Genomic DNA, 26,770 nt, shown 5'->3' on the forward strand with positions numbered 1-26,770 from the left:
TGCTTTGGAGGCATTATTGAAGACTGAGAGATCTGTGAACCTATGTCCTGGTAACTAAATGTGGAAAAGTTTCTTTTCGATCTGGAAGCAGACCAACAGAGAGCTCTAAATAGAAGCAGCTTAAGGGCTCAAAAGACTGCATAATTAGGTCTCTGCTTTACCTAAATGCACATGACAAACTTCTGGAATTGCTGAAAGTCTGCTCCTTTTTACCACCATCAGTGAAGTGAGAGCCGCTTGGAGTTGGGAAACTGAGCCTGGAGCCTCAGAGCAGCTATCAGCTCTGTGGCCATGAGCAAGTCACCTTATCTCTCTTTGTTCACTTCCCTACAGTGTTGATTTGAAGCTCAAATGAGATAATGCCTGTGGTGTGCAAACTACATCAGTTTAGAGGTGAAAGTTCTACAAACCATAATGTATAAGCAGAGCTATTGCCAGCAGGGCCAGTAGTTCACAGTGAATCTGCAATCCTGATGCTCAATTGAGGTCATGAGAGTTATAACAACACCCTGCTCAGATTCAAGTGTGGTATACAGATTCTTCAAAGGAAACTGCGAGAAAAAAGTTTGCTCTTCAAAGTTATTTAGAATGAGATTAAGGCAGTATCCTGGTAAATCTAGACCCTGGCATCAGGCGATCTTAATTCACGCAACAGTGATAAAATTGTTGTACTATTCTGGAAGCACTAGCATTGTGCAGAATCTGCAGGCATAAATGGTTAGAAACTGCAGCTGGAAGTTAACTCTAATTGCGAGTTAACACTAATTAGTAACGGTCATTTTCATAATCCTATTTTCATAAGGCTCTTTGCCAAAGTTGTCAAGGGTACCATTTGCTTCTCTGAATGACCGCGATTATTCTGTACTGGGCAACGTGTCTGATTCACGTTTCATTCCTTCAATTAGCAGGCACTACAGGCACTCTCTGGTCATCGGCAATAAAGAGATTACAGAAAATACCTACTTTATGAAGCTTATTGTTCTGTTGAAAAAACAAAAATGTAAATAGGAAACCAAAGTACCGCAATCAATGCTGTGAGAAAAGTAAGTGTAGATACTATAGAATACTTGAGTTTTAGGGAGACCATATATCTTTTGTTCCAACTGTGGACAATGTTTTTACTAGCGTCTTTTTCATGGGATAAAAAACATGGATTTGTGGAATGAATGTGCTCCCATATTTTGTTTAGCTGATATGGGGGGGGGTGCGGGAGAAGAAGGTACTGAAGTTGGAACTCCCATTATCACATTCCTAGACTATTTCTTCAAAGATGCCAGTAATGACCATTGAAATACATGTAGTTTGCACCACATATACACCAAGCAAATACTTTAGGCCTATTTGATATCCAATTTCAGTATGTTTTCCATCCACAGAAGGTAATTGTTGTAGAGATGCTTCATTGCTCACAGAAAAAAAGACATTCTGTACCACTGGATTTCCCATGATAAGAATGCTTTCGGGAAAGAAAAACCATTGCTTAGTTCTGAGCCTGTGCTAATTCAAGAGTGAGTCTAAACCGCTATTTCTTACCACTGGAACATTAAAATATAGGACTGGTACTATACTCATCCATAAAGTTGCCAGCTGGCTTCAGCTGCACTCTACTTGAAAACAGTGCCACCTGTGGAAAAGGACTCTGGATCTACGGGGTGAAAAGAATGCTACAGGTACCTCTATTTCTGATTTTCCAATTTAGAATTGGTATTGGTCATTCTTGGAAATTTTTCTAAGTTTAAACGGGAATCTTAAATCACTGTAGGAGTGCAAGAATATTTTGCAAGTATTGATAATTATGCATTGCCTAGAAGTTACAAAAATCAATGCTGAATACTGATACTGCAGCACTTCCCCAGTAATACAGACCTATATCGGCCGTAACTGTTGATTTTAGAATATTTCTAAAAATGACTCCTTCACGTTTAATTTTTAAAAAACAGGGTTGTTATGGACTGAATTTTTGTTTCCTACCTGCCCTCCCAATTCATATATTGAAACCCTAACCCCTAGTGTGGCTGTACTTAAAGGTGGGGCCCCTAAGGAAGCAATCAAGGTTAAATGAAGTCATAAGAGTGGGTCCCTGATCCAGTGGAATCCTTATACAGTAAAAAGAGACACCAGAGAGTTCATGCTCTCTTCCCCACACACACGCCTGGAGAAAAGGCCATGTGAGAACACAAGAAGACAGCCGTCTGCAACCCAAGGAGAGAGTTCTCACCAGACACCAACGCTGCCAGCACCTTGATCTTGGACGTACAGCCTCCAGACTGTGAGAAAATAAATTTCTGTTTAACCACCCAGACTGTGTTAGTTTGTTATGGCTGTCTGAGCAGACTAATACAAGGGTTAAATGAATACTGTTGAGGTGCTCCAGATTATCCTGTGTCTTGACCTAAGGGATTCAGAAATGTATGGTAAAAAGGAGTATCAACCAGGAGCAAGATGAGTCTCTGAGGCAACAGTGGAGGCATTTCTTTGAGACTACAACTAAAGGGTAAGCATCAGTTTGGCATCATTTTGGATCAATGTCCAATGGGCTCCACTCCATAAACACACCTCCAAGTGTCCTCTCTCTAATTCCTTCAGTAATGAGTTGTGACAACACTCATGAGATGTTGCCACGAAGGATGCTCATTATGGGCTCAGTGTCCAGTGGTTTTATTGGAGTTTAGTCACACAGGTATCCTGTCTGGCACATACTAAAATGCCACACTCCTTGAAGGAAAGTAAATGTTTAGCATAAGCCACACTGTTTGGATAAGTCGCAGGTACCGTGAGCCACTCTTATTAGAGTGGTGGGAACTCTCTTGAAGTTCAAGTTCTCAGATGCCAGCCAAGGGCCCACTTGGTAAGCAGTTCTTTCAAAGTCCAGCAGTCAGGCTTGCTACATTTACTCTTTTTACACAATGGTAAAGATCATTGTGTAACAGGAGGCAGAATGAGCAGAAGTGCAGAGATTACGTTTAACGTCTGATTAGAATTCTTTAAGATTTACATATCACCTGTGCTGGTTGTGCTGTGTGCCTTCTCAAGACCTGTCCCTGAGAGCTGGTCCTCAAGTTAATAAATACCATTTAGTCATTCCAGGAAATGGTATCCTGAATAGGTAAAATAAATAAATCATAAATAAAATCAGCAAGTGAGTCAACCTTCCTCTGTTGCTCTCCTATGCCTTTTCTGAATATGTTTAAACGTATTGGAAACTATAGAACTGTCTTCTTATTATTGAAAAACATATACCAACCAGTCCTTTTACTCAACTTAGTCTAGTTTCTGACTCTCATATGGGGGATCTTAATCTCCAGCAGTCTGGTAAAGCCTGTGGAATAGGCCTCATTCCAGAAGAGCTGCTTTAAATGCACAAAATAAAATACATAGTGTTGCAAAGGAAACATACTGTATTGAAATTCGGTTATCAAATTTTAAAACTAATTCGCAAGATAGTAATCTATGTGCTTTTTTATTAACACAGTAACATTATTATCACAGCAGGTCTAATAACTATCATAATTATTAAGTACTGATGAGTGCAAACAACATTTTAGGATGTCTTCAACAAAAACAATATGCTATGAAAATATCTGTAATGTCTTTTGGTACTTCTAATAACACTGTAGTTTGTTATCAACTTTCATAATTGAAAAAAGGGCTAAATTTCACTTAGAAATTAAAGAAAATAATGATATAATAATTTTTCTCATCCAAATTTACAGGATGCAGGTAAAAATTTCAGGCTTCTAGTATCATGAGATCAGGGGTTCTTTAAATCATTCCATTCAGTTCACAAACAGTTGACCAAGGGCAAGCAGATCTGTTTTGTTTGACTATAGTGTTTTCAAAGACAAAGTAAATTAGTTACCAAACTAATGAGATTTCACATAAAAATTCATACTTCTGGCTTCTCTGAAAAAAAATATGCAGACCAAGCAACAGTGGGCTGGTATTCCAAGGCAATGTACAAGCAGACTGAGTAGCAGCTGCCCTTCTACATATGGTGTGAACTTTCCAGTCTTCATAGCCACATAGCCTTGCCTTACTCACGTGTGTTATCTACCTGGCTCCTGTAGCCACCTCTTTTTTTGTTTGGTTTGTTTGGATTTTGTTTTTGTGTGCAACCACCTCTTAGATATGGCATTTTCCATTTCATCATGACCCTCTTGCTGGGTGGCAATAAGTAGAGATTTGCTTTCTAACAAAGGGGAAGAATTCTATTTGCATACCTACTGTCATCCGCATCTAACTTCCAATCCTCTACTCTCAGCTACTGACACACTAAGGCCCATAAGAAGCCACCTGTGTTAGTAAAGTTTCACTGAAGCACAACTATCCCCTTTTATTTATATATTATCTTTGGCTGCTGCTATGGACTGAATTGTGTTCCCCTAAAATCAATATGTTGAAGCCCTAATCCCCCAGTAGGATGATATTTGAAGAAAGAGTCCTGGGGAGATAATTAGGTTTAGATGAGGCCATGAGGGTCCTCACGATAAAATTAGTGCCTTTGTAAGAAGAGACCCTGGAGAAATTGTTTCCTCTCTCTGTCTCTCTCCACCATACGAGGGCACAGCAAGAAGGCAGACATTGCCAAACCAGAAATAAAAGAGCCCTTATTGGGGAACCGAACTGACCAGCGCCTTGATCCTGGACTTCGCAACCTCCAGAACTGTGAGAAATAAATTCTTGTTGGTGAAGCCACCCAATCCATGGTGTTTTGTAATGGCAGCCCAAGTTAAGACAGCTAATATCACGCTACAATAGTGGGGTTGAGTAGTTGAGACAGAAACTATATGGCCCTCAAATTCTAAAATATCTACTATCTGGTCCTTGCCAGAAAAATTTTGCCAACCCCTGCTCTAGGTTTTGGATGAAATTACCAGTTATAGGTCTAGAAATTTTATATAGAGGGACCGAAGGATGGTTAGTGGGAGCTATAGTTGCATAACAAACGTCTTATTTCTCCTTAATGGAGATGGAGGCAAGCAGTTAAAGCACTACCAAATTCCTCCCTGCTACAGCCACCGAGAACTACACACTATAGAGCCACTGTATGTGCTTATGTGGCTAGAGCTGTAGTCTATGAAGCCCGAAAACCTGAATCCCAGGTCTGCTCCCTCAACTTGGAGCTAGCCCTTAATTAATGGTTGTGATAGCTAGGAGATATCGATAGCATGCTAAGGACATGGTCTTGATTCTATGATTCACAACCAATGTTCACTGAAAGAATGCTGAAAATAGTAGCAATAAGAACAAAATATTTTTTGTTAATAGCTCAATGGGGAAATGAAGTTAAAGTAACTGAGTGAATGAGAAACTCCATACACTGTTGAGAGTGTGTCTGTAGGGTATTGTTGTAGGGGGAAAAGGTCAGCTATTTTGACAAACAAAAGCAACATGGTATAATCAAAAGAATATGGGTTTTAGAATCAGACAGAGATGGACGCTGACCGGTAATTTATTTGGCAACTTGCTGTCTCACTCTCAGCACCTCAACCTCCTCATCCATGAAATGGAGATTATACTGCCTCATCTGTGGGTTGTTGATATTTAATAAGATTAATTATTGTATGCAAAATATGTTGAAGTGCATGGCTATAAAACAGGCTCTCAAAATGGTAGCTATTCTCATGAATCATTTTTTTACAGTTTCTCTTCTTTATGAAAATACATTTTTTCTGAGACTAAAGTGACACTGATTAGCAATACACCCACATTCAGGTTATTGAGACCATCTATCAATTGCAAAAGGGCAGGAAATATTTTTTAAAAATAAACAAACAAAAAACCTGACACATGTTATAACAAGGAACAAGGGAAGAAGCCATGTGATATAACTAGCACACCAGCACCTACAGAGGCAGGCGCTCCATTCCTGGGCCCCATTAAAAAAACAGCACGAATTTTCTGTCTCTAACACCATCAGAGATAGACACGCTGCTATGTGTGCTCAGCTCTTATAACCAACGTGTGTGTGTGTGTGCGCATGTGTAATGTGCACATGCTCAGATGTGTGAAAGAGAAAAAGAGATGATAGAGCTTTGTGATTAACTCATCTTGAAGAACCAAAATTTATTTGCCACTGGTGAGTTGTCTTAATTATCCCTCTTTGACACCTTGCATTGCAAATATATCAGTCGGTTATTTAATATTAATTTCTTTAGGTCTGAGTTCCCTCATGTGTTTTGAAGGGAAAATAACTGCCCTTTTTTCCCCACAGGAATATTATAAACATCAGATGAGATGATGTGTAGACAACAGTGCTTTGAGGAGCACAGTGACAAATAATATCTCTCCTGAGGACTGTAAGGACAGATCTGAGTTTTGGTAAGCTTGTAGTACGTGGGAAGATTCTAAAACTGGCAAAATGTATATTGGGAAGATTTAATACGACATACGAGTTTCAAATACCCACCAGGTAGCCTTGTAGAAGAGAAGGTAGAACACAGACCTAAGGAGACATATTTCTGTGTAATACTAGACAGGACTCCAATTTCCCTAATGAATGAGCAGGTGCCCTGTTTGGTACCCCTCTTCCAGGTTTATCATTACCTTAACTCTCAATTACTTGTACAAATAGATGTTTCACATATTTGCATTTCACGTAATATTCGCACTTGGCTGTCATCTCCTTGAGTGTGGGGACTGTGTATTTAGCCCTCATGCTCTCTATAGCTCTTTACATTTTGTCTTGCAGGTTGTGGATGCTCAATAACTATTTGTTAACAAAATATAAACTGAAACTGCTATTCAAATATAAATCAAGTGTTGTGACACTAGTACGAATATGACTCCTGAAGTCTTATCCTCTCTTAGAACCCTGAGTAGAGAATTACATTGATTTGCTTACTTATGCACATTTCTTTGTTGCTGCAGTATAGATGTTAATTTGTCTCTTGGATTGATTTTTTTCTCCATGTTAACTAGCAGGAAGGTTCTATTTAAGAGGTTAATGGAAGGGAAGGCTTGTTATTTCAAAATACTTCATCATAGACAGGTAATCATCTTAGATGAAATTCCTTAAGTGCTGTTATCCAAACGTCTATTTCACTGTTGGCAATAAAAGAGCCCTCGCCAATGTCCAATGACCTGTAAGTCAGAGCTAGGAGATTTCTTTATGCAAATTAAATTTGTGCCACACTCATCAATAAAAAAGAAAACAGCAAGAAGATTAAAATTGCAGCAGCCATGCCAAGTAAAGGATTCCTAAATCTATTTATAGGATATGTCAGTATGGCTAATTATTTTTTGAGATAGTGTGTTTGAAAGAATTAATGGGGAATGAGCTTTATGAATTGACTATTAAATGAAAGGGAGGGTGTAAAGAGAATCAGGAATATAAAGTAGGCAACCAGTTTGATTAACCTTACTAGCTTTAAAAGATCCACTTAATAAAGTAAGAGACACTGATATTAATTTTACGGCAGTATTATAAACCCCAAGAATTAACTAATTATATTATAGTACAGTTTGTTTCTCCTCAAGTCTGTTTTTCATTTTGCACTTAAATGATAAAGATTCAAATCTTTACCCATGTACTCAGGGTTTTCATCCCCTCTTTAAAAAGTAAACAAAATATAAAGAAAGGGGAAAAACATCATGTCACTTTACATTGATGGGAATGTGCTACTACAAAATAAAATCACTTTACCATTCTTCAACTAATAGCATATAAGGTATTAACCCTCTAGATGCTAATAAGTGGAAGTGGGTCCAGACAACATACCCGTTTCCTTAGATTGCAAGTAAGAGTGAGATTCCTTGAGAATGAGTTTGCAAAAGCTGTATAAAAGTCCAGGACTTTAAGCAAGGCTTCTCGCTTGATGATGTGGAGGTCACAGTATGTCAGTGCTCGGACATTGGCACAGGCATGAGCAAGGGTGGTTTCCTTCCAGAAGATGTCTCCAAATACATCCCCTTTCCCTGGAAAACAATTAAGATATAGATATTCAAGTATCTACACTTGTTTTTATCCTAGTCACGATTTTTTATTCAGTTTCATATATGGTATTGATCGTCTAGCGTAATTTGGCGTCTAAGTATATAACACCATCTATATACACGTAACAATGTACAACATTTTCATATAATACGTAAAGTAACATCATCTTAAATTCAGTTCTTGAAGGAAATCTGGAGTGGCTTGAATAAATGAAATCCAACAGAGAAGCCAAGAACCTCATTTTAACAAATAGTTTCATTATCTTCTGCCACCTTAACTTTTCACATTCTGATTAGAAGGAGCAAAGGTGATTTCTTAGGTTCATCCCTTCTTCTGCTCCTTCTGGTAGAAATGACAGTACGAGGCAATATACAAAGATCTCCTGTTACAGCCTTTATAAATCTGGAACTGACTCGACATACGTTAAACATACATTATTCAGCAACTAAGTCTTGTGCTCCAGGCAAACAAAACCTCACCATCACTGATTCCCAAAGGATATCCTTCTCTTTTCACCGAGCCAAACTTTATGCAAGGCCTCAGGGCCAGCGAGAGAGCTCTAGTCCATAATAATAGAGCCGAAGAGGCTAAATTGGGTAAAACATGGAGGCCCAGATTTGCTATGCCATAAACCGTTCCATAAAGGGTGCTGTACTGTAGTCAAATGTGGATGTCTTTTTAAAATTCTAGAATTCTAGAACACAGGAATCAACTATTCACTTCAGAGCAACACCCACTGGTGACCTGAAATCAATAGTTCACCATCCTGAGTCAAGGGTACTTAGTTGTCCGAACAAAGGGAAATGAAGAAGCTTCAGAGATGAAGTGCTGAAAGGCTTTTCTGCTGAGGCAATTCCATAAGTGTCCCTGGCTTCTGAAGGGCTGTCAACTGCGTTCTCTGTTCTTCTGTAGGAAAGGGAAAGTTTTAAAGAGAAAAAGACGGGGGATATTTCTAGGTGAAAAAAAAAAAAAATCTTCCTAGAGCCATGCTACCGAAGATTTATTCTTTCTGCCCTCTAACCACAGAGATGAGTGAATATCTGCTCTCATTATTAAGATTAAAGTCAGAACTGACAGGAAAAAAGAAGAAGAAAGACTACTTGTAACACTTCAGCCCAGTCAGACCACTGGAAAGAAAAGATAGTGTGTAAGCAGAGAAATGAGAGAGAGGGGAAGGGAGAGAGAACAAGACAGAGACACAGAGAGAGACAGAGAGATACAGAGAGAGAGAGGCTGAGGCTGAGTGAGATTACAGATTCTTTGCCCACCCCACACAGGCAGTTTGGAAATCCTTAGAGAACCACGAGGCACTCTGGTATGGAGAGAGAAAACATATATATTATTGAGGAGTTGGTTAAAACCACCATGTGATCAAATGATCAGCATAAAATAACCATAATAGATATTTAATAAATCTTGAGCAGTATCATTTGTTACCTGACCCTCCCCAAATTCCTTTTAGTTCATGACACTGATGAACGACTTAAATGTCCGGTAGTCATATATTTGTCCAGGGAAGGATAACTAGAGACCTGAGAGCCAAATAAGGTGTCTGAGGTTATACAGCATCAAAGTAACCTAAGGGAGACTTTAACTATAGAAATTTATAAGATAAACCCTACCTCCACAGAGATGAATTTCAGAAATCCATAAACGGCATTACCTTTAAACTAGTAATTCCAATTATAGGTATTTACTCTAATTGCATTATCAGAAGTACCAAAATTGCTTATAAGAATGTTCACTGAAGTGATATTTATAATAGCCATAAAAGGTAGAAACAAGATAAATGTGAATGAAAAAATAAATAAATAAATTATGGAATATTATGCAGCCACTAAATATCATAAATTTTTAAAAGTAACAGAGAAATGTTCACATTATGTAAAATAACAAAAGCAGGATATCAAATCATACATATAGTATTATCTCATTTTATACACCCTCTTCTCCCCAGAAACACACACATGTACACACAAAGCGAATGCATCAAATAGTAGGTTTTCTCTCATTACAGGATAATGGATGAGTTTTATTATGTCTTATAATTTACTTGTATTATTTTTTAAACAGAAGAGATCAACAGCTTTTATATTTTCTTAGTCCCCCGTGCTATGGAAATAACAGGGCATTGATCCGCTTCTCGTTCCTTTTCCTCTATTGTCATTGCTACTCTTTCTATACTGGCTTTTACCTTGAAGAGAGAAAAATAATTACATTTCTCTCTGATTCATTTCTGAAACCTTTTCTCAAGTTATCATTTATAATACAAGCTCTGACCCATTTATAAGTACTCATCACTTTTCAACTATTTGATTTTCATGTATAGTAACCACAGTAATAATTACTAGTGCCTTTGACTCAGTAATTTCGCTTCTGGGAATCAGTCAAAAGATTTAGAACAAACACATGTAATATTCACTGGAGTGCTATTAATCATAACTTCAGATTGGCAAAAATAAATAAATAAAATATCCAACGAAAACAGAAATCTATATCTATATATAAATTCATATCGAATTAAAACTAGTTTCAGAAATAACATGCAGAAATGCAAATTTTATAATGTTAAATAAAAAAATAAAGATACAAAGAATGATTATGGTTGTAGCTATAATAAAGTACATTAAAATGAAACTGAAACTCTATGACTAAAAGAATTTTCAATTAGAAGTCTACTATTTCTTAATTTCTTAAAGAAAAATAATCTTGATAGGACCAAAATATATTGTTTTACTATTCCATATTATTCTATATAGTATATTCTATATTATTATTAATTTGTTGATTGATAATAAATTGTGTTAAAAATCAAAAGGGATACAAGACTAAAAGAAAATGCACATAGCTATTACAGCAATTGGCTTCAAGTGATATGCTTATTGTTTTCCCTCCTTCTACTTTTTGTTTTCTAAGTTTTTCTCTAATGAATCTTTTATTTTAAAATAGCAATTATTTTCACAGATGTTTTTCCTTATACTTTTTAATAAAACAGGTACACAGATCTGCAGAACAGTAAATATTCATTGATTGATAAGTGCATCATCGATAGGTAAAAAATACTCAATATATACATAAATTTCCCCTTGCCAATATAGACCATTTTAAATTGTGGAGGTATTCAAATGTCTGTTATATGTTTTATTTTACCTAACTGATGAAATTAAAATTCTCACCATATTTCTATCAAAAATTTTAAATTTAAGTTATTTATCTTTTTAACTATCATGGGGAAATAAAAAGTCTATGAGGCTCAAAAGTAACAAAAAAAGTTAACTGACTCAACCAAAGTAAAACTTATCCTCTGATCCTCTCCCTAAAAATATTTAGAGAAGCATAGCAAAATTAATAAATGTGGATTATTCTGCTCCAAACATCAGAACTCACATTACATATAAACAATACTAATTGTTTTATAACATAGAATTTCCATTAGGATACACAATATATCAATTAGACATTAATCAACCATTTCAAACTATTTTGCTTTATCCAGTTTTCTATATCACCTAATAGTCACTCAATTCAACAAACTTTTAAGGCACTTGTGGAAAGATAGTTGTCTTGTAAATCAGTTAATTTATGAGCTGACTAATGTTCTTCTTCAGGAAATATTATGCACATTTACACTGAGTAATGTGCAGGAATCACAGCTGTGAAGACATGGGGTTATGCACGGACTATCTAATAGAGAAGCGCCCTTTTTTTTCATCACAAAGATTTTGCACACTTTCAGGACTGGGAAATCCTGTGCATCCTCATAACTATAGAATATTTGATGCTAGTTTTTAGGTCAGTTCCCACTAGGTGCAAGTAGTCTCAGCTAGAAACATTTCAGAGTTTGAGAAAAGTAACCTTCCCCCAAAGCTCTAAAATTAGTAGAAAAGCTCACACTCAACATGAAAGTTGTTGTTTGGTCTATTTATATTTTCTCAGTTCTTTGCAACAAGTCTTATGAAGTATTTTACTTTCAAACCACAGGAAACAGGATTGTAAAACAGAAGTAAATGTTAAAGATTCATAGAGCAGAAAACTGGAAAATTTAAAGACAAAACAGAGACAAAAAGTTACAACATAATTAAAGGAGTAATACAGATCATGGTATGCTGGTCCCCTGACATGCTGGTTTTACAGACAGAGTGTTTTTATTTTAATGTGAAACACGTCATTTGGTGAGTTAATGACATAGATGAAATGAATTCATAAAAATTATCTCAGTTATTCATGAGTGAGTACAGCTATCTACCATAGCCAACGAATCCCTAAAAATATAGCATTTGAAGTTTACTTAGGTAGTTTCCTGTGAGTGTATGTGAGGTTGTACTGATAGCTCTATTTAATGATTCTTCTACAGAATGGACTTAATTCACATTTTTACTTTTATCTGTCAGCCCTTCACTATAACTGATTGTTGTAGTCGGCTCATAAACTTTATTATGAATACATATGAACAAAAGTATTCATTTACAAGTGAACAACACTAAGAGTTTTTAAATTATGTGATTTTAAATTGACTTGGACTATTTATGGACAGTAAATGTCATAAAGTAATATTTTGAAGGACAAGAACAGAAAGAAGATGATGAGCATTAAACTTTAGAAATTATACTGATGTGTAAGAATAGAATCTTTAAAATATTTAGAATTCGTGCCTGCCAATCTTCAGTGATTGATGTCCAAAGTCGCTCTGTTGAAAAATTATAACGGATACACCTTGACACTTTTAGAGAAGCCAATAATTCTTATCTACAAAAAAATCACTGATTTAGCTTATGAATTTTTATTTACACACACAAAGAATGAGCCAAATAGCTGTTACTAAGTGGGATAGGGAGGGTGGAAGGGAGGCTCAAGAGGGAGGGGATATGGGGATATATGTATGGCTGATTCATTTTGTTGTACAACAGAAACTAACACAATATTGTGAAGCAATTATACTCCAATAAAGATCTATTAAAAAAAAAAAGGAGATGTAAAAAAATAGAGAGTATCCTGATAGATAAGTAAGGGATGATGGTAGCTGCCTTTGAGGAGGTAGAAGATATGGTAATTAGCAGGCTGGTAATCCTGAATTTGGCACTATTAGCGTTAAGAACAAATTGGTTACATACAGAAACCCAAACATGTGTCCAAATCAAGAAAGGTAGTAGCATATTATAAAAAAACAAGTCCAAGAAAAAGACCAAACTAAAAAGCAGTTATATCTTGAAATTTTTCTGTTTTCTTTTTCTAAGAAAGAATTTAGAGTTGAAGCCTATTATAATGTTCATATTATAACTAAGTCTTGCACACTTCACACCCGTCAAATGGGAGTAATGATGGCTGTCCTCTTCACCCCATTCAATGAATACATCTAGCATCCTAACCCTAGCTCTAATACTACCCTTCAGCTAGAACATGTGCTTTATGCTGTGGAGGGATAGAGACATGCAGGAAATAGAAATCCTGTTCTCAAGAATTTTTAATGTATAATAAGAGAGACATGTCCAAAAAATGATAAAATAGGAAAGAATAAAATAAGTACTATAGGATCAGGATAGGCAATGCACACAAGAAAAAACATTTGTTTTGAATTTGAGGGTATTTAGTTAAGACCTCACAAGTAAAGTAGTGTTTGGGTTTAATCACAGCGGAGGCTTCAAGAGAAGAGCAGCACTTTTTGTGAAAGGGCAGCATGAGCATGATCTGCCCAGGGGATGATGAACAGTATTAGCCCAATACTGGGAACCTATGGGACACAGAGAGAAGACCAAGTCTAGAGGGAAAACACAGCACCCAAGAGGGAGAACATTTAATGCCATGCAACAGTCTGCTTCATCCTATTTCAAAGACGAATGACTAAAAGTGTTTCAAGTAAAGAGAGTCAGGGCCTATCCAATGCTTTAATAGCAGAACTAATGACAGTGTGAAGAGTGGCAAAGGAAGTACTGTTACATCACTGTGAGACAGCCATATGAATTTCACAGATTACAAATACATGATTTCACCTCACCTCATAATCACCTCATCATGAGTTAAGGCAGTGACAACAAGATTAAAGAGGACAGAAAGACACAAAAGATATGATGGCAGAACACAAAACCTCCATGATTTGCCTATTGATCTGAGTGAGGTGGAAGGAGTAACATTTAAAATACTCTAGGAAGAAATGTGAACCAAGAATTTCATATCCAGCAAAACTGATTTTCAAGAATAAAGGACACAAACTATATCACCAATATAAAAGAACTCAGGGAATTTTGCTCCCATGGATTTTTCCTACTATTAGTGAATAATCTTCATACAACCAAAATACCTAGAGAGACACTGACATAGACTAGTGGTAGCACTAACTATACAGTTACTTGTAGAATTAAGACTAAATGAAGGTTAAAAGGGAGAGGGTACAGTATGCAATGGTTATATGCTTTAATAATATAGAGATAGTACAACTACTAAAAATAATGATGGGTGGGGGAGAACGGGACAAGCATATGCAAAAATCTTTTTATGTATTTTCAGTAATCATATTGGTGGTGATGGCATTAGTACTGTTATTCTGAGGTTGTTATATTTGTAATGTGGCATAAAGCAATTGAGCAATTATGCAATATTTTAATTCTATCATCCCCAGCATTCTCAATATGGAAGAAAGTAGTTGAAGATGCAATATAGACATGGATAGATAAAGCCCTATTGTACTCAGTTTTTGTTAAATATATTGTATGAACTCATGAGAAATTTTATTTATATGTGTGTGCATATATACATATATACATATATATACATACTACACACACAGAGACACAGACACACATACAAATATTTTTCTCCTCATTTTATTTATTAAATGGACCAAGAGACAATGACCAACTCAGTAGCAGTGAATATCTGTAGGACCAAGATTGTGAAATATTTTTCACAAAAACAAATTCAAGCTTCTTGGAGAAATGACTAATGGCTGATTCCAGGTGTGGGGCAGAATTATACAAGATGAGGATCTGGTCATACTACATAGCAAAGAAAGACTGCTGTATCAAAAAGACTCAGGAGCCGACTTGAAGAGTCTCTTACTTGCCAAAGATAGGACAATTGCACTTCAATAATGGTCAAAACTGCAAAGCACTGAAATTCATCATTTGTTTAAATTCATTAGTACATAAGGATATTTTTAAGAAACTATCTAGGTACCCTCAGAGGATAAGAAACCAATTAGTTATCTTAAAAGTTGGTAAATAATGGAAAAGTATCAAGCATATATGTGGCCATTCCTATGTGAACTGCATATTGAATAACCAAATAGTAGTTGAGAGGAAGTATCTCTCTATAAAAGCATTCCAACTAACAAAAAATATATAAAATTAGAACATCTTCATTTTGCAACTCCCAGTGAATTAATGGATCTAGGCATTGAGTATCAACAGTTGTTAACACCATCAAAAAATGCAACTAGATAATCACGAGTCATCTGATGAAAGAACACACCCACCTAGAGTCTTGCAAAGGGATTGAACCTGAGTCTGATCAAGCCTCTGGATCCAGCTGCTAACTGACAGGAAATATAGAGGATGAAGGAACATGTTGAACTACAGTGAGCATGCAATCAGCAGAATCCAGATTGTGGGAACTCTGCAGGACAAAAGGCCCAGGCTCTACAGCAAAGAATTATAAAGAAAAGAAAGGGATGGGGGGGAACTGTAGATTTAAAAATATTTAAAAGATAGATCAAATTTAGAAATAAGCAAATTAAACTTGGTGTTTAGGATGGGTCACACGGTGGGACTTCTCCAGGGGGTCAGGGGTTTAAAAGTTCTGTTTCTTAACTTGTGAAATGGTTACAGGATCTTTGATTATAAAGTTTCATTAGGTTATATGTTTATATTGTGATTTTTCTGAATCTGTTTTTTAGTTTGCAAATTTAAAAATTCAAGTAATTTTGATGTGCATGTACTCACCAATAACACCTCCCCCTCCGTATACCAAAAGGAAGACTGAATTCTCAATGGCATCACGAAGCAAGTAAACCAACACCTACAACTGACTAGCTTTGATCTTCTTAGTGACAAAACGAAACCAACTTATTAAACCTGTAATTAGTTAAGTTTTCAATTCCTTAAAGACAAAAGAATCCTTGATACTTTTTGAGAAAATATGAAATAATGGGCTTGACTAGGGGAAGGCAGGGTAGAGAAGGAGAGTGGGAGCAAGACACTGATATGTAGGTAGATATAAGAAATCTGCAAAAATGAAGATGAAGCTTTCTGTACATGGATGCCATGACCTCAGGAAAAAAAAAAAAGAGCAATGAGAAAAGCAGGCCAAGCATCCCTACTCTGTCCAGAGACTGTCAGCATTTAAGGGAAGAGTAGAGGATTCAGCCTAAGAACTGAGACAAGTCACAAGGCCAGTAGAAACTCAATGAGTGGAGACATAGACTCCACCTCTTCATGGAAGAAACTGCAAAGATTTGTGGCCATTCCTGCAATCCTGGAGCATTCTTAAAAGCTTCATTTCCACTTTAATACCTACCAACTAGATGGACCCTGAACTCTTCCAATACCCAGATGAAAGACCCATAAGCAGAACTTAAGATCCTCATCTTGTGTTCTGAGGGCTCATGAGATTCACACTCTGAGCCAGTTCTCCCCAGTCCTAAACACCTGCCTGGAGTAAACTAGTCACTTGGAGGAGGACCATATTTGTATATATTTAGTAGCTGATTAACCATCTTATACTTGGGTCATGTTTAGTTTTTTGTAACATACACTGGTGTGGTACTTAGTGTTGTTAGAAAAAAAATTTTTTTTAATAAAAGGAAACAATTTGGTAAAGTTAACATAGGCCCTCCATTTTCTGTCAAGATTAAACCAACTAGTTGTATAATTTCAAAATTCCATTTTAAAATTCCTGTTAAAGAAAGCATCACATTTGTAATGTGATGGTTAAGAGAATAGACATTGAGTCAGATAAGTCTTGGTTCAAATCCTATACCCACCACTTATTTTCTAGCTGTGACCTAGGGCGAATCACCTGATACTGCAGAGCCTTGGTTTTTTCATCTGTAAGATGATTACAGCAAGTACTTGTTTCACAGAGTAAATTAGAGAATTTGATGTAATAATGCTTATAAGATAATGAGTATTTAACAACTATTGGTATTTAAATCAGACTTTCAAAGGGGTCTGGATTTCATTTCTCAAAAATATACTTTAAATATTTTGATAGGGAATCTTAAAATCAAAACACTACTATAGAGTTTAAATTTTACTTAAGTATAGGCAAGCTCAATTACTAACTACACATATGATTTTTCTTTCCATAAGCCCCTTTTAACTCTTAAATGTTAATTTTCTAATAAAATTAATTCTAATTTGTAGACCTATTTATTCCAGTTGATGGCAAAAGTAATGTCACTTTTAGGAATTAAAGTCAAATCCCCTTCCACAGATATAAAGTTTTTCTACCATGGTCAATGACCAGGGTACAAGTTAGATTCTTTCTTGCTACTGGGAGTTCCTGATGGAGAACAAGGAAGGAGTGTTTTATTAAAGAGATGTTAGTGGCCTGAGATATTTAACATTTATCTCTTCTTATTCTCCTTGTTCAAACTTCCTGACTAACAGTAGGAAAATATTTTCTCAGTCCATACTAGATCTATGCTAAAGCAAGAGTCTTAGGGAAATGCATTTTACTAAAATCATATAGATGAAAGAGAAACAGAGGGTAGTCAGTATCTCAAGATAAAACATAAAGAAAATGGCAACAGAATACAACACATTTTTTGTAGGCGCCCAGAACTAAAACAGTTATAAAAACTGCTTAATGGCAAAACAAAGTGCTGGCTAATTTTGCTCACTGAACCTTTACTGAGAACCTATTTAAGGGGTCCTATCACAGATGACAGAGAGACAAAAATAAGCAAGACATTTCAAGTACGCACAATGCAGTAGGAGTACAAACAAGTAAAAGATAGACTAAGAACCCTGTGTAGGCATGAAGTAGAAGCCCAGAACAGAGGCGTCTGATCCAGACTAGGGCAAGAAGGGAAAGAGTAAAAGAAGATGAAGAAGCAAGAGACAATTAAAAAGAGGAGAAAAAATGTTCTAAACAAAGGAAGCAGTATATGCAATAGCTTGCCAGTAAGAGAACTTGGTGCTTAGGAAACTTCCTGCAATTCAATATGGTGAAAATAGAGTAGGAATAGGGAATAGCACAAATCAGGCTGGAAAGGAGGGCAAAGACCAAGACCTAAATGGCTTCATAGGCCATGCTAAGAGCTAACATTTTATCCCCAAGGTGCTAAAACGACAATCCTAACAAGGAGACTAACAAGATATTTTATATTTTAGAAAAATTATTGTGGTGGTAGCATAACATAGATTTGGAGGTTGAAGTTGATAACAGATTGAGAGTAGACAGGCTTTTCAGATGGCAGCCACAACCCAGAACCAAAATTTTAAGAGCAGTGGTCATGGGAAGGGACATTAAGGATAGGTTAAAGAGACACCAAGGAGATAGAATGAACAAGACTTGGTTTTGAAGGATAGTAGGGAGAGGGTTTGAAGTTAAGTCTAAACTACCAGATTGTAAAGACTATATTTTATCCAAAAACCTACATGCTGAGGAACTCTAAAGTGTATAATTTAAACCATAGACAAATGTTTTAATCACTACTTAGAAAGTTTAAAACAAGATAAGCATGCAATTTTTTAAAGCAAATAACTGGTTTGCCTATTATAAAAATGTCTAAATTAACTAAGTTCGTCATCATCATAATATGTAAAGCAAACCTACCTGGTTCATAGTACAGCATCTCAAAACACAGAAATGTGGATGCAAAAGAAAATAATTTTCTGGGGCTTGGGGATAGCCCTTTTAAGACTTTAAAGTGTGAAGCACTCGACTGTTAATAACAAGTATATGGGAAGAAATCTTAACCACAACACAAAAGTCACATTTTCACAAATTCTCAAAACAGCAGAATATTATTCTTTCACATCTCAGATTTTTTCTTTTTGGAATAAAAATAAGCAGCAGATTTTGAATTTTGAGAACTATAATTTATGTTTTCTTTGATAATGCACAAATGTTTATAAGAGATGAACTGATTCTAAATAACTGATTCTAATTAAAATGGAATCTTAACCCAGGTTCTAGAAATTACCCTTTTTATATTATTAAGTTCATTTAATTCTGTCTTTCCCTTCCTCACTTATGCCCTCTTTCCCCAACTTAATAGGAGCATCTAACCTTCCATCCAAACTCTACATAAACAAGCATAGTTCTCTTGGGAATTTAAAGTTACAATTAAAAGACTTAGATACAGATTGTCTTATATTAATAATTCCAACCATATGATTCTAACAATCAGTGAACACAGAAAAGACAAAATGTGAATGCAGCAAAACAAATATCTTAGGAGTTGGGTCTAAAGTTAGTGGGGAAATGCCATTTTTCTAGTCTCTATAAGGTACAATACACTTTGTTGAGACACTTAAAAGTAACCTGGCTATTTTAGGCATACCAATAACTCTGTTCACATTAAGTAATTATAGGGTAAAAACTAAAAAGCAAAACGATATTAAAGCATATAAAATGTTATGTATGCATCATGAACTTAGTTTGGAATTCTTTGTGTTTCATAAAAAGTGGGAAGGTCAAAAGAAAAAAAAGGTGGAGGTGTAAGAACTGAAAGAACTTCACATTAGAAAAAGACATGAACTGCAATTATCTTCCTAGGCCCTATTTAGAAAACAACTTGAAGCCACCTCTCAGTGTTAAAAAAGAAGGTATTTATTGACTACATTTTTTATCTTTCCATTAATTAGTTCTGCTTCAGAACTTATTCATTAAACACCTTAACACTTTTGACACACTAAAGAATTAGGTACCTACCAAGAGGCCATTTAGAGGCAAGGATCCAAAAGAATGCACTGCACCTGGTTTTTGGATTCAGAGATTTTTAATCAATTTTAAAACGACTTCAGTTTTCTACCTTTCAACTGGCAAATAAATCAGTGTAAGATTTATCAGACCAATTTAAAACAAATTCTCATTTTTTTGAGGTATACTGAGATGGGGGAGAGGATGCTGTTTCTGTCTGACCCTTATAAGGGTCATGATGAAAAAGGACACATTTCTATGCTAAAAGACACAATTCAAAATGAAGATATAATAGTTATGAATATTTGCGCACCAAATAACACAGCAACAACCACTATAAGGTACAAACTACAGGAGATACAAAGAGACATAGATAAAACACCTTAATAATAAAATACTTTACCATGCCACTCTCAGTTCAAAAATAGATCAAGAGGAAAAAGAAATAAGTAAAGATATTGAAGACCTAATCAACTTACTCAGTAAGGTAGAAAACCTAAGGCTATATGTCAAATTTCACATGCTGATAATTTTTGCAACTTTTCATTAAGTTTGTAATTAGGCTACCAAAAAATGAGAAGGTAAGAAGAAAAAATAGTAGAAAAAGAATGAACAGTCACAAAGTATCAGAAGTGATGCTGATGAGTTACTATTTTCCCCTCTCCCTTTCCTAAAACATTGTTAAAGCATCTTAAGTGTTCAACAAAAAAACAAAAAACCTTTTTAATTGTAAAAGAAGGTATTTTTCTTTTAGAAAAATCTGAAAACATGTGTCCCCAATGGAAACCACACTGAGAAGTCAGACAACGGAGCTGGTGTGACGACTGATCTAAAAGTCAAGAATCTGGTTCGTTAAGAAAGGCCCTTCTGTCAGGTTCCATGCCCCTCAGGTGAAGCACAGGTGGCAGCAGGCACCGGACTTCAGCTGCCTCATGGGTGGAACCTGTAAACCATATGAGCACAAGGGTGTATCTAGACCATGGCAGACACACCACTGCATGTGGTGCAGTCGTCTCTCGTGTATGACATCACACTCCATCTCCTGCAGAAAGTCACCATGAATCCGTACTCCTAGTCCACAGTCTCCTCAGATTGCCTTCCTATAAAGCCAGATCAGTGGAAGGTGCAACACCAAGGCAGAGTTCCCAAAGCTTGTCTCCACGACTATCTCGCCACCAATGACCCAAATCACAGACTCCATGAGGACACTGTCTTTGACCAGCACCATGGCACCTAGGTGACCCTTTGAGCCCATGCCTCCCCACCACCCACCTACCTCCTCTTTGGAAGATCACTTATAGATCAAAACATTTTTTTTTTAAACAAAAACCTTCTGACTGCCTTTTGGCTGAACTAATCTTTGTTAGAGGCCCACATGATAAAGAAAGATTGCCAGAGATGTGTATATATAATTTGACTCATTAAACCAAGAGATGAAAAGTCTCTGAAATCTCAAGATTTTTGAGGAGGATAAACAAAAAGCATGCATTCAAAGAAATAAAATATGACAGATATAAGATGAGACTGGGCCAATACCCAGGGGCCCTGTGTTTATTTTTACTGTGTCATTGGGCAAAACCAGCTACCATTTTATTTTAAAATGAAAAGAAAATGCATTTTTGTCTGTCTCACTGAGCAAATGATTCCAGCTTAGCAGATCCAGCCCAGAGGTACTACACTCAGGGCTTTCTCCATCCATCTTTTTAGAAAAGAATCTACCAAGGTGAAGCTATAATGAAGAAAATGGGGCAAAGCAAATGACAATGAGTGCACAGCCGAGGTAATTTATCATGATGGTACTCAATTTAGTGTAATATATTTTATGTCTGTTCTCCCACCCACCATTGACATGAACATGCAGGAAAAAATACACCTGTTTTGGGCTTGTGTTTTATCCTCTTCTTTAAGCAAACAAGAATGGTTGTAGTGTGTATATACTCCATTTTACCACAAAGGATTGTTCTGGCAAAATGTACACTTTTTAATGAAGGATTATATAACTCCTTTATACTCCAAGAAGCAAAGCAAAACAAGCACTAAGCAGCATTAAACACACCCAGAGTGCTGACTCTAAGTACTGTATGCATTTTTCTTACCAAAAAAAAAAAATCAAAAATAAAAAGTTTCTGAAAGAAATTTATGCATAAATGTAATATTATTTCTCAACAGTTAAGGAAAGGGTTACAAACAATAGTGTTCAGTCATTTGCAACACTGAATCATTTTCTGTAACCCTTACAAATTTTACTGAACCTATTTTCCTATGAAGAGTCATTGTTTCTCAATTCTCAATTCTGTCTTTTTCAAGTAATTGTGTTTTTTGAAATCAGTCCTTTATTTTGCGGCTGGATTTTGCTTTTGCAGTTTCTAAAATACATCAGTCAGTCTTTACTTATGAGAATAAGTGGCATTCAAGCTATGGTAGGTTGACCTCAGTAGCTAAAAAATCCAATAGTTTAAAAATTGAGCTCATTTTTCATGAGATACAAAGCCATGAAAAATGTGATCAAAAGGGAGTTGACATCCTGCAATTCTAACTTATTTTACTTGAAAAAATACAAGAAATGATTCTCCTCTGACCTCATTATTGCTTCCTTTTTTTATCTATGTGGAATTCATGCTGCAGATATTTGAGCAGAAAATGATCTAAAATATCACTTAGCAATTTTTTTACCAAGATAAAATGTAAAATGGATTATACTGTCCCCAAACATGTAACTTTTAAAAATTTTGTCACTCACATGTTCTGTCACTGCCTTTTTTCATCAGTGCAACTATCTACCAGGTCTCTGAATTTTAGAACAAATTTACTATTAGCTGAATAACTTTCCTGATTCATAAGTGTAGATGGACAAAACCAGCTTTAAAAACCTAAGTTTACTTGCATTGTGATTATTCCAATACAATGGGTCAAATTCATTTACCTCCTCATCACTTTCAGCTCACTACTTAGGTCCAGTGTGAGGAAGCAGAGAGGTTTAGAGTAAGATGATCTGTACTCAAGTCCTAACTCATTTACTAACTAGCTGGGCCAGTCACTGAAGTTTTCTGGGCCTCAATTTATACATCTCTAAAAGGAAATGTTGAACTACACGGGTTCTATTGTCCCTCTGAGACTAACACTCAGGTTACTAAACTGACAATCATTTCACAAGCCATTTTCACACTTACCAACATGGAGGTACTGCCACCTTAGGCTGAGATTACCTCCAGTCTAAAAGGCACTGCCCTATGTGGCCAAAGAAAATTTAATCAAACCCTCATGCAGCCCATTAAGCTATGACCAATACTAATGTTCTCTGCTGAAACGGAATTATTAGTTTTCACTGAGATTCATCATCTCATCAGTGACCCAATTTCCAAAGTCACCAAGCAAAGGGAATTTCTCTTAAGAAACCTGAGAAGTAAAATCTCTAAAACTGTTACACGTTTGCTACTATGTTAGGAAAGTTCACAGTACCTAAAATAGCCACCACCTCATCATCCTGGATGACTTCCAAGGATCCTGACACCACAAAGCAGAGGGCATCCACACTTTCTCCAGCATGGTAAATGAGGTCCCCAGGAGCACAGTGAATAGTTTGAAACTCTACCGCCAAGGCGCGCAGACACCCGTCGCTGGCCAATCGAAAAGCAGGATGCTCATTAAAAACCTTCCGGTTTAGATGAACACAGATATCAGCTCTCATGTCCTTGGGACAGATGGAGAGGACCTGAAGAAAGTGAGAGATGCGTAAGTGAGAAGAAAATAGAGAGGGACTATTTCAGAAAAAAAAAAAAAAAAATCTAACATACTCATTGACTATGAAACAGTCTGCAAAACAGTGTATTAAGGAAAAAGGTAACAAGACACAGCTCTGCTCTGAAAGATATAAAAATCCAGTGGGATGGGCTGATGAGCATATGGGCTATTATAATACAGCACCATGTACTAAAGCTCTGAGGGGGTATGGATCTCACCATAGAGACAACAAAGTCTTAAAACGGCCAGGAAGTGTGTCAGAAAAATATTTAATATAATGTCATCAAAAAGCCAACTAAGATAGGTCATTGACATTCATTTTATCTAGTTGCTGTTTTAGAATTTTTTCGTAACTAAATCAAAATTCAGGATAATGGACTTTTACTACACATTGGAGGTGGATTCGTATTAACCAGTTATAAGACAACAAAATCAACAGAAGCACCTTTGCAACATGACATGAAATTTGACATGGCTGATATAACTCCACTCTCAATGTGCTTTCTTCACTCTGAAATATGTATTTTCATTTTACTAATGAATTCATGCTCAGGGAGTGAAAAGAATATTCACCAGCCTTCTGTAGGGCTTAGGCAACTGGCAATGTCAATGCTGGCAAGGTGGGCACATCATGTTGCATGGCAGCCCTTGCTCATTCGGGTCTTTGACTCCTAAAGACTGCTGAAAGCAACAGCAGAATGAGCTCTAAGTATCCTTTAGAAGGGGGAACAAATGGCAGAAACATGCTTAGAGAGATAGGGGTACAAAACTTTTATTCCCTGTAGCTTTCAGACAGGGCAATTAAAGACCCAGATTAAAATGGATATTATCCTCACATTATCATCAGAGCATCATCAAGCAAGATATGATTACAGAAGGCAGGACTGCCCAATTTAAAGATGCATGTGCAAACTCACTTAGAATCCTTTCCCAACTCCCTTGGTAAACTATTCCTTATAATCAGAAATGTTTTTCTTTGATAGAATTTGAATCCCTCAAGCTGAAGTCTAAGTTGATTTTTCCTCATTAAGTTATATTGAATAATGTTTTAATGCAAAATAGTTTTCTTTCCTGTACTAATTGCATTTTAACCTTTAAAAAATGACCTAAGGCTTGGACTATCCCCTGACTTTCCTTTTATTAGGGGTTCACTATCAATGAAAAGGAAATTTCTGTTTGAAACGAAAAGCTGGTTGCTTCCATGTGTAGAAGACGAGCCCATCATAAATGTAAAGACCGTTCATTAAATGATGATTTCAGCATCCCTCCCCTTAACCTTTCCTAGTACTGTGATACTATCTCACATCACTTAAGCATCTTTGTGGATTTTTTCTTACTCCTTTGAATTCCTATATGCAGTAGCAATCAGCTCACCTATCTTTCTGAAAGAGTTCCTCTTTAAGGAAAGGAACACTTAACAGGGATATAGAAGCAATTGGCACTTTCCACATCAGTTATTTTCCATAATAATATAAATTTTTTTTTTACTATATTAACTTGTAGTGACTTCTGACAATATTAGTCATTCAATAAGTGCTTATTGGGCTTCTACTATGGGGCATGCCACTGCATTAAATTCCTGGAACTAGAAGGATAAATAAGATGCTCTTTGCTTTGGGGGAGGTAACCATGAAGTAGGGTAACCATGAAGTAGGGGGATGTAGGCATGTAAAGAGACAATTATAATACAGTGAGAAAAGTGCTATGATAGGGGCATTGCCAAGGTGACATGGAAGCATATGCTGCCTAGAAGTCATTACTTATGACTTAGAGGTACCATAAAAGATCAACCTCAAGAGGACATGGGTCTGGGTGCAAATCTACCACCTATTGCCTCTGTAACCTAAGGCAAATTATTGAACGACTCTAAACCCCATCTGCGAAATGGGATGATAGTGTTTATTTCATAGGTTCATTGTAGGAATTAAATGAAAGAACTTGAGTTAGCCCAATTTAGTCTTGCACATGGCAAAAGTTAAAGAAAGGCTAGTTTTAATTTTCCCTACTGAACATGAGTATTCCTACAAAATTTACTGGTTTTTTTAGTTCTCTAAAAAAGCAGTTTGCTTTTTTAATTTCATTTTCCACTCCTGCCTGAATTCTGTTTCTTGGCTGTTTGATGAGGTTCCAAGCAGAATTAAGAAAGTATTTCAGCAGGAGCCTGAATACATTTTAAGCTTTAACTAGTGTTAATATTATATTTTCCTCAAGTTGAAAATGAAACTGGTGCTAGAAAGCAAAAAACATAAAAGCAATTTTAAAATACATACACACATGCATAAACATTGCACTGAATTGCTTAATGGGAAAACGGATCAATCTATTTCTATCCCATTTACCTTACAGAATTTTCATTGTTTTAGATTCATTTTGGTAATAGTCATTTTATGCCCTTTTAATTATTTCTTTCAAGATTCATGCTGCAAATGAAATCTTCCAATGTTAGCAATATTCTCTGTTTAGTGGCATATCAAAAGAGGATTTTTATTGCATTTTAAGTGCATCTTTCCGTTTTTTTTTTTCACTTTCCTTAAGACATTGCCTCATTATTTTGATTCACGGGATATACTAAAGTCCAGATGTTATAAAGTGACAAATTAAAACTAAGTGTTAAAATAGACCAAAGTCACCCCTAGTGGCAAGCTCCTTCCCAATCCGTATACAGAGCATGTGCTCTATCACGATGTGTCTGTCATCAAAATATGAGTATAGTGTTAATTTTTCTGTATATGAAAGCCCTAATAAGTTTTAAGTGATAAAATAAAGTTATCATGCAAGATGACTCTCACACCTGGTCCATTGGTCCCAGTTTCAATGTACTTTGCCTTGAATGTCATATCCAACCTCTCACTGGTATATTCCCCATTGGATATCTCATAGTTATAAATAAATGAAATTGCATTTCAGTAGAACATATTCAGTTAAAAGTGACCTCTTTTATTTGACTCCCAAGTTGATTATTTATCCCTTCTTCATGTCAGGATAGAAATAAATCAAAGTAGACTCTTAATTAAGACAATAAGTTTTCTCTTTGGAAGAGCTATGGCTGTATATAAGGGGTCGTTTTTAGAATTCTGCAAACCAAGTGAGAAAAAAAGGAAGAATGCCATGACCTGAAAAAGAAAAATTGAGTATTTATGATGCCAGTTTCATCAAACCCAAGATCAAGAGGTATCATAACAGATACCCCTTAGGCTCCAAAGATCTAACCTCAACACTGAGACTAGATCC

The 26,770-nt window shown here is 36.1% G+C and overlaps 1 protein-coding gene across 2 annotated transcripts in view; it reads right to left on the minus strand.

The window, feature by feature from the left end:
- KCNH5 (potassium voltage-gated channel subfamily H member 5) overlaps window positions 1-26,770 on the minus strand; it is a 332,682-nt gene that overhangs the window by 55,607 nt on the left and 250,305 nt on the right. For both annotated transcript variants that reach the window (XM_007192964.2, XM_057541888.1), the window contains 2 exons: window positions 23,258-23,510; window positions 7,721-7,917 (listed from right to left, as the gene is read on the minus strand). In XM_007192964.2, coding sequence (XP_007193026.1) covers window positions 7,721-7,917; window positions 23,258-23,510 — 450 coding nt within the window. The remainder of the gene's footprint in view (window positions 1-7,720; window positions 7,918-23,257; window positions 23,511-26,770) is intronic.

Source organism: Balaenoptera acutorostrata, chromosome 3 (genome assembly GCF_949987535.1).
Source record: "Balaenoptera acutorostrata chromosome 3, mBalAcu1.1, whole genome shotgun sequence".
NCBI lineage: Eukaryota > Metazoa > Chordata > Mammalia > Artiodactyla > Balaenopteridae > Balaenoptera > Balaenoptera acutorostrata.